Below are 18,546 nucleotides of genomic sequence, written 5' to 3'. Positions count from 1 at the left end.
CTCTCTTTACTGTAAATCTTACTGTCATCTATATGCATGTTTCTCTTATAAATATATACCATATTATATATATGTATATATATATGCATCTCTTTCACACAATTTCACACACCAATCACCAAAATTAACCCTGCTGTGCAGCTCTCCATTTGTTCTAAGTCGTTATTTTAAAGCTAATCCTAAAATAATATATATATTTTTGTCGTTTTCATATTCTCTTTTGTAAATATATACATACATACTCGTATTTTTATTCGAAACAAAAATCGAAATTTTGCATCCTCATTTGTTTACTTACACAAAAAAAAAAAACAAATCAATTATTACTAAACAATTGTTATATACTTGTAAATATTTAAAATAATTAACCGCTAATTCATCACTCCACAAAAAAAAATAAAAAAATTTCACGGTGTACAAACAAAAAAAACTACAAAATACCAAACAAACAATGCATCACACACATCACAACGCAGACCCGAATCATCTTCGCCATCATCACCACAATCGCAATTGCCGCCCAGTCATTATGCACAGCAACAGCAACAACAACAACAACGTCCACCGACTGGCGTGATTGTGGAGGCGATACCATCAACATCCATACAAAATCCCAATCGTAATTACTATAACACAACGGCATTATTAAATCATGCGGGCTATGAGTCACAAGCAAACATACACCACCAACAACAACATCATCATCAATTGCATCAGACTCAGCAACAGGCTGATGAGCAACAGCAATTAGTTGGGTTGCATAATCAACATGCGCAACAACAACACCAACAACATCAGCAGCAACAGCAACAAGCACCGCAACAATCCAACCAGGAGCAAAGCTCCTATGAACAATATTACTCAGTTTATGATGATGATCTTGATTTGTATAGGGATATAGAATATCAGCAGCAGCAGCAGCAGCAGCAACAACAGCCACCACCGCAGCAACAATATCAGCCGCCACCACCACAACAACAACAACACCAACAGCCTGTACGTCAACAACCTGTTCAACAATCGACCTATCGAACCTTGGAAATATTGACAACACCAGCACCACGAGAGACTTATAAGCCACAAGAGAAGCCCACTTACAACAATAATCAACAATCGTTGATCTATAATACAGACTATGATGAGGATCTGATTGCACAGGTTAGTGAGAGAAACTTAATACATATATCCACTTTTAAATAAGTTTGTTTGCAAGAAAATATTATCTGGTAAGAGTATAAGGTACCCGCAGAGGATCTTTAGGACTGTTTTTCTAACTGAGCTTAGAAGGATTCAGACTAAAATATGTTTTGTATTTAGAATAAAACACCGCATACAAGGTCTGGCTGTAGTTAGTGTAGAAAACTAAAAATGAATAAGAAAAGATTAGAACTATGAAATGATCAGGAATATTCAGAACTCCTATGTTTAGAGATTTTATAGCTTACTAGAAAGACGATGCACAGTGGAAGAGCTCCATATAAAATGTAACAAAGAGTAGTAAGTGTGCTCCGATTTTGCTGAAAATTATAACGTGGAGTACTTTTGCCCAGTAACGAATAAATATGAAAATGGTTGAATTTAGCGGACTGCCACGCCCACTACACCAAGGGGCGGATATGGTAAATTTTATCCGATTTCAATGAAATTCGATTTGTAACTTAGGCAGGCAGGCAAAAATCTGAAAGATTGGAAAATCGGTCAACAGCCACGCCTACCAGCCATCCGAATTCTGGATTATAATAAGGCAAGGACTAGTAACGAATCTCCGAAATAGCAAAACTTTTGTGCAAGATCTATTTTTGCATTAAAGCCCCGAGATATATAGAAAATTGTGTGGATTGGCACCAACCACGCCCCCCTCCATCCATACTAGTATTTCCCATTCCCGCCCACAAGTGTGGGGCACGGAGGCCGTGGTTGGTCGCCAATTCACATATTCTTTATATTTCTCGGCTTTTATGCAAAAGTATATCTTGCACCATATTTTTGCTATTTTGGAGGTTCGTTACTAGTCCGTGCCCCATTACAATACAAATTTCGAATAGCTAGTGGGCGTGGCAGTTGTCCGATTTCCCCTATATTTCAAATGTATGTATGTCTTCCTAGCTTAATCCAAGTTGCAAACCGAATTTCATTGGAATTGGATAACATTTACCATATCCGCCCCCTATTGTAGTGGGCGTGGCAGTTCACCAATTTTTACCAGTTTTCATACTTTTTCTTTCCATTAGTGAAAGTGGTTCAAATAGCAAATTTTAGCAAAGTCGAGATACGTTTACTACCTTTCCTACTAGTTTTGTAGGGATCTGCCGGTATTGAAGCCTTCAGTCTATGGAAAATTGACGAAATGGACGCAATCGGACGCAGCCGAAATTTGTCTTGCTATTAGTTTAAAGTGTACAAAGTAGTTTTGTACGAATCACCCACCATCGCACAGCGCCGCAATTTACTTATACTCTCCGGAGAAACACTAAAAATGCATAATATCACAGAAATGTCGTTAACTCTGTAAGGACTAGGTAAAATTATGACGACATGATTTGGAGCCACCCTTGCATACCACTGAAATTGAATTGAAATTAACACAAATATGGTTTCTATCCTGTGGCCTTTGATAATTGGTACAGTGGTTTTTCTCTGGAAAAAATCCTTAGCACGTGTAGTAGACATATAAACATCGGGTTAACCATCGGGAGGTTAATGCGCTTATCGTACTGGTGTGTTTCCTTATTGAACTCTTACAATCCTCCCAGTGACTTGGTTCCAATCGTGTTCTCTAGTTGTTCTTTCTTCTCTCCTAAACTTTTCTCCGATAGTCAATGGTTCTATTGAAAGGAAGGGCTCAAGACCTATTGGGGTTATTGCTGCCGCTTTCCTTCTATATCTTATGGCCCTTAACCCAGAAAAGGAGAACCCTGTTGTTTGCTGGTAAAGTGCATAATCTCCCCACGCTCCCGAGAACCAATACAGACATGATTTTATGGGAAAGAAGGGTGAGAAGGAGCTCATCTGTTTTTCAACTTGTCTCGCACATAAGACTCAAATTTAATCTGATGAAGCAAATATACAAAAGGTATCTTACAGCTTCATCTAGACTAGGATGCTATATAAGCTTCCGCCGAAGTTCTTTCAAATATAGACAGCAGAAGGTAATGGATACCCACTGGGGACTAATCAGAACGCTCGGTATTGAGATTTTTTGACCACTCAGTCAAAAGCTAAAAGTTGCAATGGAATCGAAGATAAGACTTTCCATATTTGTGTTTGAGTTTCTGTCATTCCAAACCTGTATAGATCATGGAAGTGTGCATCCTTTGGGGGGCTGATATCCTAAACAGCCCACATTGCCTTCGTGATACTTAAAAAGAGGACAACAGAGGAAAAAGCAAGCATACTACGGATGGACAACGCCTGTTACCTGTTTACTCCGAGAGCATCGAACTGCGATTAATTAGATGCTGTCATTGTCTAGGTTTCTATGCGGTCAGGACATTGCAAAATTGTGTTTTTGGTATTTTTGTTTTTTACATAAATGTTTTTTTTTTTGCTTAAATCTTGAAATTAATTTTTAACCTACCTCCTGATGGGCTAGAGACTCCACAAAAACCTGTATTTATTCATATTTATAATATATGCTATATTACCTATATTAAAAGGAATAACTTCAGTAATCATTTTTCCGTAAGGTGGCGCAAGAGTCGAGATATTTGGAAACCCCGAAAGCTTGTTTTAAAAATATTTATTTTACTATTAACTTATTCCGATCAAAAATAATCGCTATTTTAGATTCTATTTTTTCGATCAATTTAAGACCGTTTTAAATATTTTAAACCCTATTCACATCTAAAAAATGATATTTGAATATTTATGGTATGAATCAATCTTTGATCGAAAAAGTAAAAATCCAAAATTGAAAGTTAAATTTCATCGGAAAAATTTTAATCCAATTTTGGCAGTTTAATTGTGATTTTTATTATAAAAATCATAACCGTTACGGTTCCTGATTTATATTGCATATTTTTTATTTCTCTTTTCCTTTGATTTGGCGTATCTTATAACTACTTCTTCTTCCTCCGACAGATCGAGCAGGATAATGTGTATGATCAGCCGACACGTCCGCCACTGAGGTAAGTACTCCAATGCTTTCTTGCACAAATCATTCACATAAACAACAATAAATAACCTTTAAAATGCATTTAAAATACTTTATTTTCATAACCAAATCATCTAACATTTGATTAACAAATTTAACCGACTTACCTAATTGAGAGCTGCCTGTCATATACAGTCATATAAACATAAACATAAGCATAACATAAGTCTTTAACAGCAAGTATTTATGTATGTGTGCGCGCCAGTAAACATACCCAGAATTATTTAAGGAAATATATAAGATTTTCATAAAACCTACTTCACATCATAAAAAAAAGCATTCAAATTCACAAAACATCCCATAAATTGCAACCTGGCCCCCGCAGGTAATGTCCGAAGCAGAGCTTATGCTCGCATTCATACTAAAAGTGTACCCCTAGGGTATTTTTTTTAGAAATTTCAACACTGTAGGTCTCACATGTCACGCAATAACATCATCAACAACAGCAACAACAACAACATGCAATTGCACACGCTCATTCTCACACGCACAATTACACATTTATTTATTTGTGAACATCAAAATTACTTTTGCGTTTTATTATTTTAACTATTCAAAATTGTTTACTGTATCTCCTTCATTACAATACCGTTCCAAATCTTCCACTCTACCCTAATGAATTAAACAACCAATACACATGCACATACCGAAAAAACCAAAACAAAAAAACAAAAAACACTCGAAAACAGTGAGCCTGTTACCATTGAAACACCACCACCACCACCACCACCGCGATCGGCACCAACAACGCCACGCCCACACCGTCAACCGATTAGCGATGCGCGTAAAATTTTTATTACCGAACCACCTGCTCTTGATGATGCGCCCATTTACGATACCGCCTACGAGAATAGCGCCGAGTTGTATGATGATCCGCCTACGTACGGTCTAAATACCGATCGCGCGCTCTATGAGCAGCCGTCACGTTACACCACCTATGCACCCAAATTGGTGGCGACACAAGACGTTGACGAATATAGCGTAATCGGTTCAACACCAAACGGGCATGAATTTAACAAAATATACAAACCGACTGCAACAAATTTTGTTGAACTACCTACAAGTCGGGGAGGTACAGCGCCAACCCGAAGTAGTACGTTCTCACAACGTGGCAACCCCACAACAACAGTGAAGACAAGGACGACTACAGCAGCGCCAAGGACATCGGCACGTACGACGGCAAGAAGCACCACCCAAATTGTGCGTACTACACAGGCGGCACCAATAACAACAACAAAGTCGTTAAGGTATAGTCTTTGACACGCTAATCGCGCCCGAATATACTCATAGTACTTACAACTATTCTTCATCATCTATTGCTTCGCGTACTTTCTATGGAATGCGTTCATTTGAAAACAAAAAGCGTTTAAGTCGATTCATTATGTGACTGCGTTTATTGATCATCATTGCGTGATACATATTTTGGCTTTTGTTTTTTAAATAGTTTATTGATTGGATAATTGAATTGTTGACAAAAATCACAATCATCAGCAAATACTCATCAAGCGATCACAAAATAAATACTTAGCCACTTACACTTACATGCAAACATACTTACACGCAGTGCAAAATGACAAAAAACTCTACGCCAATTGGCAATTACATATTCATACATTTTGCTCTAGTGCAATCATTTTTAAGTCATCCCGTAGTCTTAGTTGCTAGGATATCCTTCTGAAAAGCATTTTCATACTACCGATCTTTCTATTTCATGTGGAACCTTAGGTATTCATTCTAAACACGCACAAATACATCATACAGGAACACGCAAATCAAGTGTAAAAAACATGAACAAGTTGAGAATTTCAGAAACACAAAGCATTGAGAGTACACGGTATACATACCCGAATATAAATATCAATACCCAATTTTGGAGGTGTACGAATTAGAGAGTCACCTTAATTAAGGTCACCGTCACCAACTAAACGTTAGAGGCCTGAGAGCGTGGAGTAAACTGTGAAAGATTATGTTATTTGTGAGAGTAGTAGAAATCGAAACTAAAAAGACTTGACAAAAGTATGACGTGATATTTTTACTATTTTTACTATAAGCGCTTAGAGCACTGTGACCTAAAAATAACTTTGAATTTCGGTAAGGCTGGCTAGCTACGACCAAATTGAATAACTACGCCGGAATTGAAGAGCGTTACACCGTCTTGGCAACGTTAGGTTAGAGTGCCTGATTTCGTTCAAGAGCGCAGAGGCACTTCCGTCCTTCCCCTTAGAAATTCAACCACCAATTGCGCTTTAAACATATATACATATATGCTACTAGCCAAATCCGATTGTCGGACAAAGTAGTTTTACAAACGGGTCTAGCCTAAGCCCGATAGGAGAAAGCAGCCCTATTCCGGCTACGTAGTCCGCAGTAACTTATTTCGGCATTCACGGTCTTCGGCCAAACTTCAACGGGTTATTCTCAAGAGTCGAACTCTGGCTTATCCTATCGCATGTAGGTCGAACTAGTTTAGCCTAGGTAAAACTAGTAATCCGAAAATCGGGTCCGGACGATACAAATATGTACATAATACCAAAGTCGAGAATGTTCGCTGAGCTGAACTCGGCTAAAAAATATCTAAAGGATTTGTTGCGCATCTTGACCAGGATGGGACAGTGCCAAAAATAGAGTTCGATGCCCCCCACTTCTTCCTCGACTCTATTACAAAAACCGTTGGTCGGATATCCCAATCTCTTTCCATGCGTACCTATAACGAAGTTCTCGGTTATTACCTCGACTACTATTGTGAGGGAGAAGTGGTCAAGCCGAGTCAGTGATTTAGATAAATTTTCATAGATTTTTGTCCAGATTTGTCTGGTAGACCGACAGGTGTGTTCCCATACAAAAACCAAGGAGCATTTAGATGCTAGCATATTGAAAGCCCTTCATTCGATGGTTACTTTGGAGGTTGTTCCTTTGAACTTTAGGGATTTAATAGCAATCTGGTTGTCACACAGAATATGTATGTAGTGAGTGAAAGGCCGTTCTGGACGAGCAGAAACTATGAGCCACCGACTTACCTCGCTTATGGCGGTTAGTTGGGACTGTCTGCTACTATGGTCCGATAAGCGAAGACTGGGGTTTACTGTGAGTTTACTGTAGTTAATCTCGCTGCCTACTCTTTCGTTTAGCTTGAAGCTATTTGTATAGACAGCAGTCGGCCCTGAGCCTCAGTCTATGGTACCTTTCCATTTGTTCCTCCTTGGGATTCTTAAGAAATGTTTTTTTGTGCAAACAGCGTAGAAGAGTATTAAAATCTAGTTTTCACAGGCTATTCGACAGAGTTTCCAGTTTGCTTGTCCGAATATGAAATCGATCAACGATTGGATCACATTTAACCTTATAGCACTACAACCGTTAAGAAATTTTCCATATACATCCACCGGTGGAAACAACGTGGGTTGATATTTTCCGTGGGTACCTGCCGAGACACACCTAACTCCACGGTGCTCTAAAGCTCGACGGATCCATTCAAATATCTTGATCAGCGCACTGAACTGCCAGCACTTCAGTACCAATTAGCAGTTTGGGGAAGCCTTTGACCGGGTACCCCGTGGTTGTCAAGCCCATAGTTCCACTTACGCGGAACCCCTTGAGAAGGCCACCGGTGGAAAATATAAAAATAAATTTTAAATATTTTGAGGGCAGCCGTCTGCTGCAGCCGTTCCAGCTTGGCTCTGGGCAGAGTCTTGTTTACCGTCATCCAACAGGTTGTGACCACGTATAAAAGAGTGGGTCTTAGATAACGCCCATGGGAATTCGACAAACTACCTGCCACAAACTTTCTTCCAATTGAAATATTCCTTTGCATGGCGCTTCCATTGGTCCCAGAGCTGTTCTCTGTCTCGATCTGGGCTCTTTTCTGATGGTTGCATGGCCCTTTTATAAAGCATAGCTCATGTCTTCCTTTTCGTTTCCTTCTATGTCTTTATGGCCCGGAAATCAGAGGAGGAATAGGCTGTTTCTTTAGCGCCCAGGCAATTTAGTGTCTGAATGCACTCGAGAAAAAAATACGATTTTATTTTATTGGTAGAAGAACGCTGAGCTACTCACTTATTCAATGACATGAGATCTTTGCGGCTGTAGCCTATTTTTTTTCTTCGCTACCAAGCAACTGAGACGATTACCAACCAGAAAATGAATGCCAAACAAACAACATCGGCAAGAAATTTTTAGCTCAGAAGCAGACAAAAGCAATTTATTTAAGCTCTAGCCAGGCTCCAGTGAAATCAGGGCTCATCTCAGGCCGTACTCTTCGGCAAAAGCCTACAGCGCGTATTCCATGTATAGGGTTTTCTTATTTATAAAACTCCACCATTCGAACGTTGCTAGATGGTAATGAGTTTTGTACTTCGTTGTTCAGCTGGATGATACAGCAGGGTCATATACCGTTCAGGATCCGAGCTGGAATAAATCTCGTTAAAAATTTAATTTTCGATATATGGAATACTAACGAATTTTGTGGTAGCCTATAATAGGACCATATATACAAGGCAAAACTTCCGAAAATGTTATTGAAATCAATCCAGTTTGTTAAGTCCAAACAACGACAACGGCTATAGTTTATACATATATGAGAGCGTTTTGGGAGTTATGTATTTCGAGCCGTAGAAGAAGATACATATTCCCATAGTAAAAAGTATATCAAAACTTAGTTTGAAAAACCTTTTTACCGAATGAAAAAGATCTTGAAATAGTTTTTTTAGAAAAGCCCAGGCACAGTAGCACTTTACTCTTTCACTCAGGGATCAGCTTAAGAAATAGGCTTGTTCCGGAATAGTCCAAAATTCAATTCAGTTCGACGACAAATTTTTCCTTCAGCATGGCACATTTAAAGCTTTCGCCAATATTTTGCATGTTTTACTTTTGTTTGAAGACTTACTGTGACCACAACCATTAACTGCATGCAAAGGAAGGAGTACCAGAACCAATATAGGCTCTATGGAAATGAAGTGAAAAAAATTGCATGAGATGCCTGCTGGTTTTTTGAAAGCTTTTTTTGCAGGAGTACTAATATTTTTGTTTTCGAGCAATGCGTTTCCAAATTTAATTTTTATTGTTTTTTATTTTGACTACAAAAATATTCGGCGAAGTACATAGGTGCCTCTAATTTTCTCAGCATTACCTCATTTTCGAAAAAAAAAAAAAATTTGGATATACTTCCATTGACTCACGCAAATCATTACGCACTAGGTAAATAATTCACTAATCCATCACCATAATCATGGATTTACTTGATTGGTGATTAAGATTTTAAAGACATTCCCTCCAGCACACAGTGCTGTGTCTCCATATAAAAAGTGGGCAAAAATAGAATAATGGACGGATTTGAGTAAAAATTCGTTTCTTGGTGGATTAGAGTACGGAGATTTCAAAAATCAATATTTTTTTACCTAGCTCTTACATTTTTCATGGAAACTGAGATTGAAACTGCAAAATTTGATATTCAGAAGTAGTTCCAATACTGAGTAGTTATTTTATTATTTATACAGGGCGTTTTCCTAATAATATTAAAGACTTCAAGGCTTCATTCTATGGCTTAATTCATGGCAAATAAGATTCCCTATATCTCTCTTACGCAAACCCTCTAGGAATGGCAGCTACTTTCATTTTGGTCCTTTTTGACTACAAAATGTTTTTTTAAATTGATTATATCTTTTGGTGTGGATGTCACACGCTTAAAAAATTTGATTCATTCAAGACGACATTAAATACTCAAAAGACAAATATAATGTTGTTTTCCTTTTTATTAGTTACTTCGCACGAACACACACTAGTTCATTGATTGGTAGGATCTTGACGTGCATACTGACTAGTATGTTCTGGCGCATAGACTGAGTAGTATGTCAACTGCTATGATTCTGATGTATATAATGACTAGTATGCCAACAGGTACGATCATGACGTATATACGAACTAGTATCTTAAATGGTATGATATTGATGTATATATTGACTAGTATGTCTACTGATATATTGCTGATGCAGAGGCTGACTAGTATGCCAACTGGTATAGTGCTGATGCAGAAGAGGACAATTGCCATCTCGTAGGACATCGCCGTGTTAAAAATACCAGTTGCTTATATGGAAAAATTACAGAACTCGAACTAGTTGAGGCCGTGTGGCTGACTAGTATTTGATTAGTATAAAACTAATTGAGTTGACTGAAGGGTGCTTATTACTTTTAAGTTTCTTCAGCATCGACTAAATACTCTTTCAGCTTGTCCATTGTATAAACTGCATTTTTGTTTGGGATAGCACTCCTTTTAAAAACTACTTCAGGATCTGATGATATTGTTAAGTATGACATCAAGTCTCTGTTTGTATGCTCCCGAGCAGTTTTACGTGTATGATCATATCGTACGATACGTATGTGTTTATGTAAAGCTTCCAGAGCTTCCTCTGAAAAATTGCCTGTGGGAATAAATTCGTAGTAGTAAAAAATGCCGAATAGCAACAAATCGATTTTCTTATCAATTGGTAGATCGAAATACTCAATAACCTCACACCCATGCATCAATATTTTATGCACGCTGCTAGGCATGTAGTACCATTCGTATTCAGTCAAATACATTGTTCTTGTCCTTATAAGGAGCTCTCTAAACGCGTCGATATTAATACGCATTCCACACGATATTAATCGCAGTATTATTGAAAAATTTTGAATTAGCTCTTTATTGATGCCGGTAATTTCTGATGCCACTTCTGCATTTGAAAAAAATTTGCGAGCTGTGTTGCCATCATTAGTTGTTCCAAATCCAGTCTTTACTTGGTCCACTATTAAGCCTAATCTTGTCCTAAACTCATTTTGAATCCTAACTTTATTCGCAGAAAAGGCGTATTTGTTTTCTTTGCGAACTTGCCAGCATTTAAATGTTAAACGGTATGCGATGTGGAGTAAACACTCAAAACATCTAATCCAAGCATGCAGTGTAGACAACCCATACTTGTAATGATTAGCGATTGGTACTTTTGTAAAATTAGTAACATTCATTTCGGTCGGTTTGGCATGGCAAATAAAACAGTTACTGGAAGCATTAGTGCCAGTCAAAATATTGGCAACAGATCCATCAATCATGGTGCAATGCATTTGATAAGAAACTTTAATCCCGTTTCCGTTTCGTATTACAACATCATCTTCTAAGTTCTCAATTTTTCTCGACATATCATTATATTCGAATAGAACTAGTTCGCGGTTTTCCTTCTTGAAACTAAACTTAATTGGACGACAATAAAAAGACGATGAGCATTTGTTATTGGTCCATATATTTTTTGTTGGATGACAAATCAATTAACCTGGAAAAAATATTTATTTTTTAATAACTTATATGGCTTGTCGAAAAGATATAAGACCGTCATTTCGCAAAATAGCTAATCGAGTAAATTAATTAATTCAGACCAGCCTATTGCAAAATAATACTGTAAAAAGTTGTCAATGTAAATTAAAATGCCATTTACTGATCTAAACTCGAATTTATTTTTAAAAGCTATTGAATGTTTTTGGAAGACATATTAGATAATTTTTTGTTACCTCAGAGGGACTAGCGCAATGATGAACATAAACTCATCCGTTAATTTGTTGTCACCAAAATTTTGCTTATAGCGGCTATGCCCGAACTTCCATCCATGCCCCACTTACAAACCAAAGAAGCTTTGGTTATGTCACCATTATCTGGGCTTAGTTCTAAAATACTTTGCGTTGTTTTCAGCAATAATGATTTCAGATCAACTTCGGCTGAATATTCAGTCGATTTAATCGTTGGCAGCAAAGTTTGTTTTTTTGTTTGCAATGCGTTTAAGCTCGGTATACAATCTTTATGCAACCGGTTTATTTTTGCACGTAAACTATTATATTTACGATCTGATAAGTTCAGATCTATGTATAGTGCGAGTGAATTAGATATGGGCAAACCTTCGGTACTACTTTCAAAACATTCAACTTTGCTTGCTTTTTTCATTTTTTTCAGAGCATACTCGAGCTCTTCGATGGAATAGTTTTTCAATAAATGCTCTACCCTTCGATTTTTTGTTCTCCGTGAAGCTTCGCAAAATTCTTCTTTAGAAGGTCTTCCCCGTTCAGCACATTTATCCTTATTTCCATTGGAATCCGGAAGGGAAATGAATGTCCAATTTAGCCATTTAGAATATGTTTTTTCAAAAGCGCTTCTTTTGCGGCCACTATAATTCCACTTATTTTTCATCTCACTATTAAAAAGTTTTATTTTTTGATTCAAAAGTGCTTTGTCGCATTTAGCGTGTATTAATTTGTCTTCAAAAAATGCAGATAATGCAGACACTCTATCGGATGGACGAGTAGAAATCCAGATATCATCTAAAATTGAGTTTTTTATAATTGAATTCATATTAATATTAGTTTTTTCACTATTTTACGCTTCACTACACAGCACAGAACACTACCGCGTGTGTCTACAGTAATAAACTTTACTATTTTTAAAGAATGTTTTGGCATTTAAGTAATGGAAAATACTGTGGTAACTGTAATCAGTGAAATTTTTTTTTTGAAAAAGTTTATTTTATAACCTTAAAAAAAACGATTTTCTTCGAAAAGCGCAATGAGTCTGCAGACTTTTTTTTTTTTATTTCAAAGAAAAATGCCGCTTCTTTCAAATAAAAGAATAAAAAAAAAAACATATTTTTACATATTTTTTTTATCCCTTTGTACACTTAGGAATTTTTTAAATTTTCTGCAACAAGTTTTAGGGTGTAGCAAATAGGCCATTCCAGCCAGAAAACTCAATATTTTTTAAAAAGCTCTATAGAGTGGTTTGCTTACAGATTTTCTAATTAGAAACATTGTGTCTTAAGATAAAGTATGATAAATTGTATTTTTAGCAATTTTTTTTTAAAGACTCCAGCTAAAGGCATTTTCATAAAAGGAAAAATATATAAAAAACACACAACTTTAAGAGGTTTTTGTGAGAACCTTATGAGATAAAACAAAAACTAAGTCCAGATCCTTAATCTAGGATAAATTTTCTTTCCAACGATACCAAACACGTTGACATACGTGACAACAATTTTTTTGATTTTTGCCCGCTCATACAGCACTGTGCAGCAGTGATTTAAACTACATACCGTATACATATTAATAATTCGACTGTCTATAAACTTGGTAATAGCATACAATTTAACCTAAACTCGCGCGTCTAAAAAGTATCTTTTTCTTAAAGTCGTTGAATGTCCAACAACAAACTACCACTGACGTATAAACAGCCACAACTGCCACCACCACCACCACCTCTCTCTCTCTCTCTTTCTCTCTTCCAATTACCATATCTAAAGCAACAACAACACTAACATTAACCGAAAATGTGGATTTCTCCTACAGATCTAAAACGCATGCAAATATATACCAAAAGAACCAACGTACGCAATCCAATCCACCACAACAACCACCTTCCGCAATCAAAGCAGCACCTCCATCTCCAACTCCGCCTACATCTTCCCCAACTCCCACGCAAAGAACGACAAGCATACCAACATCCACTACAACGACAACATCCACAGAAAACCCCCAACCCAGTGCACAATATTCAAACTCGGACGAGACGTTTGTCACGGTAGTCTCCAAGCCGCACAGTCTCGCCGCACACAACCCAAATATACAACAACAAAACAGAAATCCGTCTCACACACCCAATAGACCGCAGTCCCAGTCATCCTTGTTAGGTTTTCGAACGGTGGACGACATTGAAACTATCTCATACGCCAGTCAAAACGTACACGTACAGACAGCTGAACCCTTTAGAAGTGCTGGTCGTCCGTTTGAGTCAAGCACTGCGCTTAACGGTAGGGCAAAATTTTTGGCTGTCATTGACAAAGTGGAGACGTATGCTGACGGTTCGCATGGCAATTCGGTACGCGCAATTAGTGGTAAAGCTGTTTCACATGAAAAGTATGGGTCACACGAGAATGCCTATCGCAGCAGCAAGCAATCGAATGAGTATTATGGTAAAATAACTGACGTGAAATCACCACAGAAGAGCCGTTTGCAAAGCTATATTGTCTCCGATGTCGCGCCGCAGAGTTTCAAACCCGTGCCGACCGTTAAAGAGGTAGCGTTGCCATCCCCAGAGCCTGAGACTGTTTTAGAGCTTATAAGCGGTGAGAGCTCCGCATCCAGCACAACGCTTCGTTACCCCACAAACATAGTCTACGAGCCGAATCCCTTTAAATATAATCTACACACAGGTGCAAATGGTTTTAGTTTGCACGCGCAAGGCGTAGAGGAGGTGGGGAAACCCATCTATGAGCGTAGACCAAATGTGACGCCGCAACAGCTTTCGACGACAAACCGTGCGATGGTGACGCCAAGTGCATCCGCGAGCACTACCGGCACAACTACAAACAAGCCAACACAGCGAGCCCTCTTGCCCGAGGCTTCGTACGAGGATGAAATTGTGCCAACCACATACGCGCCGCCTTTGCGAAATGCCTGGCGTTTGGGCCGCACTAGCGCACGGCCATTGCAGCACATCGTTTTGGAGACGAATATTGAGGATGACCATGTCTCTAGTTCGGGTAGCGAGCAAAGCGTGGTGACGGCATTGAAGGAAACCAGTACTGTGCGTCCAATTACGAGCATCAGCACCACAACGTCGACAACTACAACGCCACGTACTACTAGCAGCACTACGACCAGAACCACAACCACAACTACAACTACGACAACAACCACAACCACGACGCCTGCGCCAACGCCCGCATTTGTATTTCCCACCACAGAACGCGCTGTACAGAGTTACACACCGCGCGAGCTCAGCTTCAAAGATAGCCTAATCAAAACCACCGGCATTCCTGCGCAGCGCTTCGTCTCGCCATATAAAAGCCTTGAGACTATACTGCAAGAGAAAGATGATCGTTACACGGGCGCAAACTCACTCCGCAGCACCGTTAAGCCACGTTATATGAACCCAACAACACCTTCCACATTTACACTAAGCACCAGCAAGCCGCTACGCAGCTACTTCCTCATCACAACTCCTCCAAGGAATCTTAGTGACTCGATTTTTGCCACAGCTTCGACAGGCATACGGAATTTCAGCGTGAGCGATACCATACTTAGCACCTTTTCAAATACACCATCCAGATCTGCTGCGCTGCCGCAATCTTTGGCTAGCACCACGTCGACGACTACGACCACCAAAGCGCCCACCACCGAGGCTACAACTGAGAGTACAACACCGACGACGATGTCCACAGTCATTGTTACCGCGCCTATACGCATCGCACAAGCAGTTTCAAGCCAAAACACACTGAGAGAACAAGCCCTGGGAAGTGATTATGGCGGCGGAAAAAGTTCGGAGACACCACGTCCACGCGGACGCTCACGTTACTCTGCGGCGACAGTAAATGCATTCGAAGAACCAACAACCTATGCGCCAAGAGTACGCTACCCAGGTGCCAGCGCAGCCAGTTATGAAGCTGTCACGTCTTCGCCCAACGATGGCTATCCAAAAAGGCGAACGCTGCAACGCGCACGCATCGTGGCCATACAGGGTCAACGTAATGGACTGAGCGCGAATGCACCACTGAAGTCTCGCGAAAAATATGAAACCTACAAAGCCGAGCAGCAACAGAAACAGGCTACTATTACGGCGTACGGGCAAACGGCACAGAAGTCGGTCAATCGAAAACCGATTGAAAACGAATCGACTGTGGAGGGTGGTCCACGCGCCGAAGCCTTGGTGCGGCTGCCCATTGATGCGAAGCAAGACAACAGCATTGAATCGGCGGGTAGCGCCAGCTCATCTTCGTCCACAGAACAAAAGACCGATCGGCCACTGAAGTTCCTGTTCTCGAACAAATATCGGCAGCAAACTAAAGATCGCACCTTGGCTGAGAGTTTGCAGAATGCTGGTTATATTACCTCCAGCACTGGGCGCACCAAGTTCGAACCAGCTTCAGTGCTGGAACAACTGCAACTCTACCTCGCAGGCGATAGTGATGAGAGCAGCGCACAACAATTCGTAGATGATTTGTCAGAGCGTGAAATCAATGCTGCAGTGAAAGAGATCAAAAATCTCTACACCACACCCAAAGCCAAAGCCACAGCAACAACATACGCAAGCACAACAACAACGACGACGACCACTCATAGACCAGCTACCACAACCACAACAACTACATTGCGTCCGACTACTACTGCCGCGCCGCCGACTACTGCTTACCGCGTAGCAAGCGCCCCTCAGTCAACACCAACCACTTCCACTACCACAACCACAAATACCGTCACACTTGCGAACAACCGTTCCCCCATACACACCAACACAAATACATATACACAAACGAAAGTGCCAGCACCTGCCTTCACATCCAACTCCTCCTCCTCCTCCATCAACCACTCAACCACCAGCAACACAGCGCCAGCGAGCACTGCCAAATCCTTGTTAACGCCAATGCGTGCTTCAAGAGTTAATAATGCCATCAAGTCGTCGATTGCCGCTGCCGCTTACTCCGCTTCTTCTTCGCCTACCGCTTCCTCCACCACAACCACCGTCTCCAACTCTGCTTCCCAGCAGGCGTCTGCAGCTGTGGGCACCGCCAACGCGGCCAGAGGTAAAAGTATTAAGGGCAATGCTTACGTTACGAATACCGGTGCAGCAATCAAATGTTCCGACACCACATCGAATGCCAAGTGCAACGAAATTCCCTCGAGGTACTTAACCAACAACAGCAACAATCAAAACAACTACAAATTTTATCTCGTTAAGAAGAAACTCACTCGTATCTCTATGACTATCTCACTTTAAATAAGTACTTAGCGGAAAATACAGTAACTACTCGTATGCCAAATTTCAAAAAAAAAATATTTAGTTTGCGCGTGAAAACGCAGTAAACAATGCCCAGTTGCGCTGCAATCAACAGGGTTGCCAGCTGTTTTACGTTTAATGAAACTAAAAAACTATGCAAGCTTTAAAGCAAACTCTAATATCCATAGTCTACTGTACTGTATGTAGTTGCTAGTTGTTCACTATCCCTTGAAAAAATTGATATTTAGTTGCGCAAAGCAAATATTTTTATTTCAAGAAGAAAATTTAATATTCAAATATCTTTCGTTTTGGTGTACGCTGAATAATTAAGAAAAATTCAAAAAATTAATTTTGTCTTAGCACTAGTCACCTTAGAATTTTTAGATTGTTTTCTTTTATAATTTTATCGAAAAGGTGTTGGTTAGTTGTTTTTATTTTACAATAGTACCTAATTTCTTAATGAAATTTAAAAGTACAAAACTTTTGATTTGAAATCGACTACTAAATTTTTTCGTAGCCGGAGCACTGTGCCAATACAAATTCTCTTTTTCTTTAAACGTATTTAATAGACATTTTTAGTATCAATTGAGAACCGAAAAGGTTTTTGTTTATTTAACCAATTTGCACCTACTAGTTAGCTTTTTTGCACTACTTTACCACCTAATCGAACCCATTTTACCACTTTTTCCAGCTCCACTTCTATTTCGAAAATACTCAAACGATAAACTATAAGCAAAAACCGATGTTGAACTAGACCTAATTAAATGTGGGCTTTTTTAAGGTAGAAAGCTCTCTGAGCGTTTAATTTGAGGATAAAGAAAAGTCATTAGAGACTTGTGGAAATTTGACATTTTTAATTGACATTAATGGTGAAATATAGTTAAGATGATTAAATTTGGGGAAGTCAAAGGTATGAAGCATTTGAAAAGGAAAGTTGATTTTAAAATATTCAGTACAGATTATCATTTCTGCCATAATTTTATTTACATCAAGACCTAATTTTTCAACTAAGCTCAAGACGAATCTCTAATATAGGGTTTGAGTTAGATTTCCATGCGGTTAAATTAAGGATAACCAGAGAGAGCTGTTACGCAGTGCGCGCCCATATACGTAAAACAGTGTCGACCCAAAGTTGCTTTTTTCTCTGTGCGTATCAATATATAATCCACATAAGCTTTAAAAAGCTTCTCTCATGAGATATGTTTTGGTATTGGCTGTTGTAAAACATATAAAAACATTTAAAAATCTCGTCACGAGCTAATTATTTATTTATTTGTCTCTGAGTTACAAGAGATCGCACTTTTTTTAATATTCTCCCAAATATTTCCAAGAGAGCTTTCGTTTCCTTTACTAAGCTACACGTTGAAAAATTAGACTTTGAAATTCTCAAACCCAATTCAGGACTAATCCTATCCTGCGAAGCACTGTTTTATTACTAGCCTCTGAAAGTCAGCTAATAAAACTTTCGTTTTCTTTCCAGAGCTACCAGAAAAAGTAAGCATCGTAGCTTTCAAGTTCTATGGTGCAATAACCTTATATTCGAAAATACACTTTTTAACTAGTTTCTCAAAGTTTTCTAAGGCCCACTTGCATAACAGCAGGTAATCTATATAACTCGAAGTTT

The 18,546-nt window shown here is 39.0% G+C and overlaps 1 protein-coding gene across 1 annotated transcript in view; it reads left to right on the top strand.

The window, feature by feature from the left end:
- LOC118741841 (mucin-2-like) overlaps nucleotides 1-18,546 on the top strand; it is a 28,898-nt gene that overhangs the window by 2,517 nt on the left and 7,835 nt on the right. The window contains exons 2-5 of the mRNA XM_036473813.1: nucleotides 477-1,158; nucleotides 4,081-4,127; nucleotides 4,843-5,400; nucleotides 13,499-16,914. Coding sequence (XP_036329706.1) covers nucleotides 477-1,158; nucleotides 4,081-4,127; nucleotides 4,843-5,400; nucleotides 13,499-16,914 — 4,703 coding nt within the window. The remainder of the gene's footprint in view (nucleotides 1-476; nucleotides 1,159-4,080; nucleotides 4,128-4,842; nucleotides 5,401-13,498; nucleotides 16,915-18,546) is intronic.

The sequence above is a fragment of the Rhagoletis pomonella genome, unplaced genomic scaffold (assembly GCF_013731165.1).
Source record: "Rhagoletis pomonella isolate Grant_MI unplaced genomic scaffold, Rhpom_1.0 Rhpom_scaffold_00006, whole genome shotgun sequence".
Taxonomy (NCBI): domain Eukaryota; kingdom Metazoa; phylum Arthropoda; class Insecta; order Diptera; family Tephritidae; genus Rhagoletis; species Rhagoletis pomonella.
Note: the sequence above shows the minus strand (reverse complement) of the source record. Positions and strands in the feature narration are given on the sequence as shown.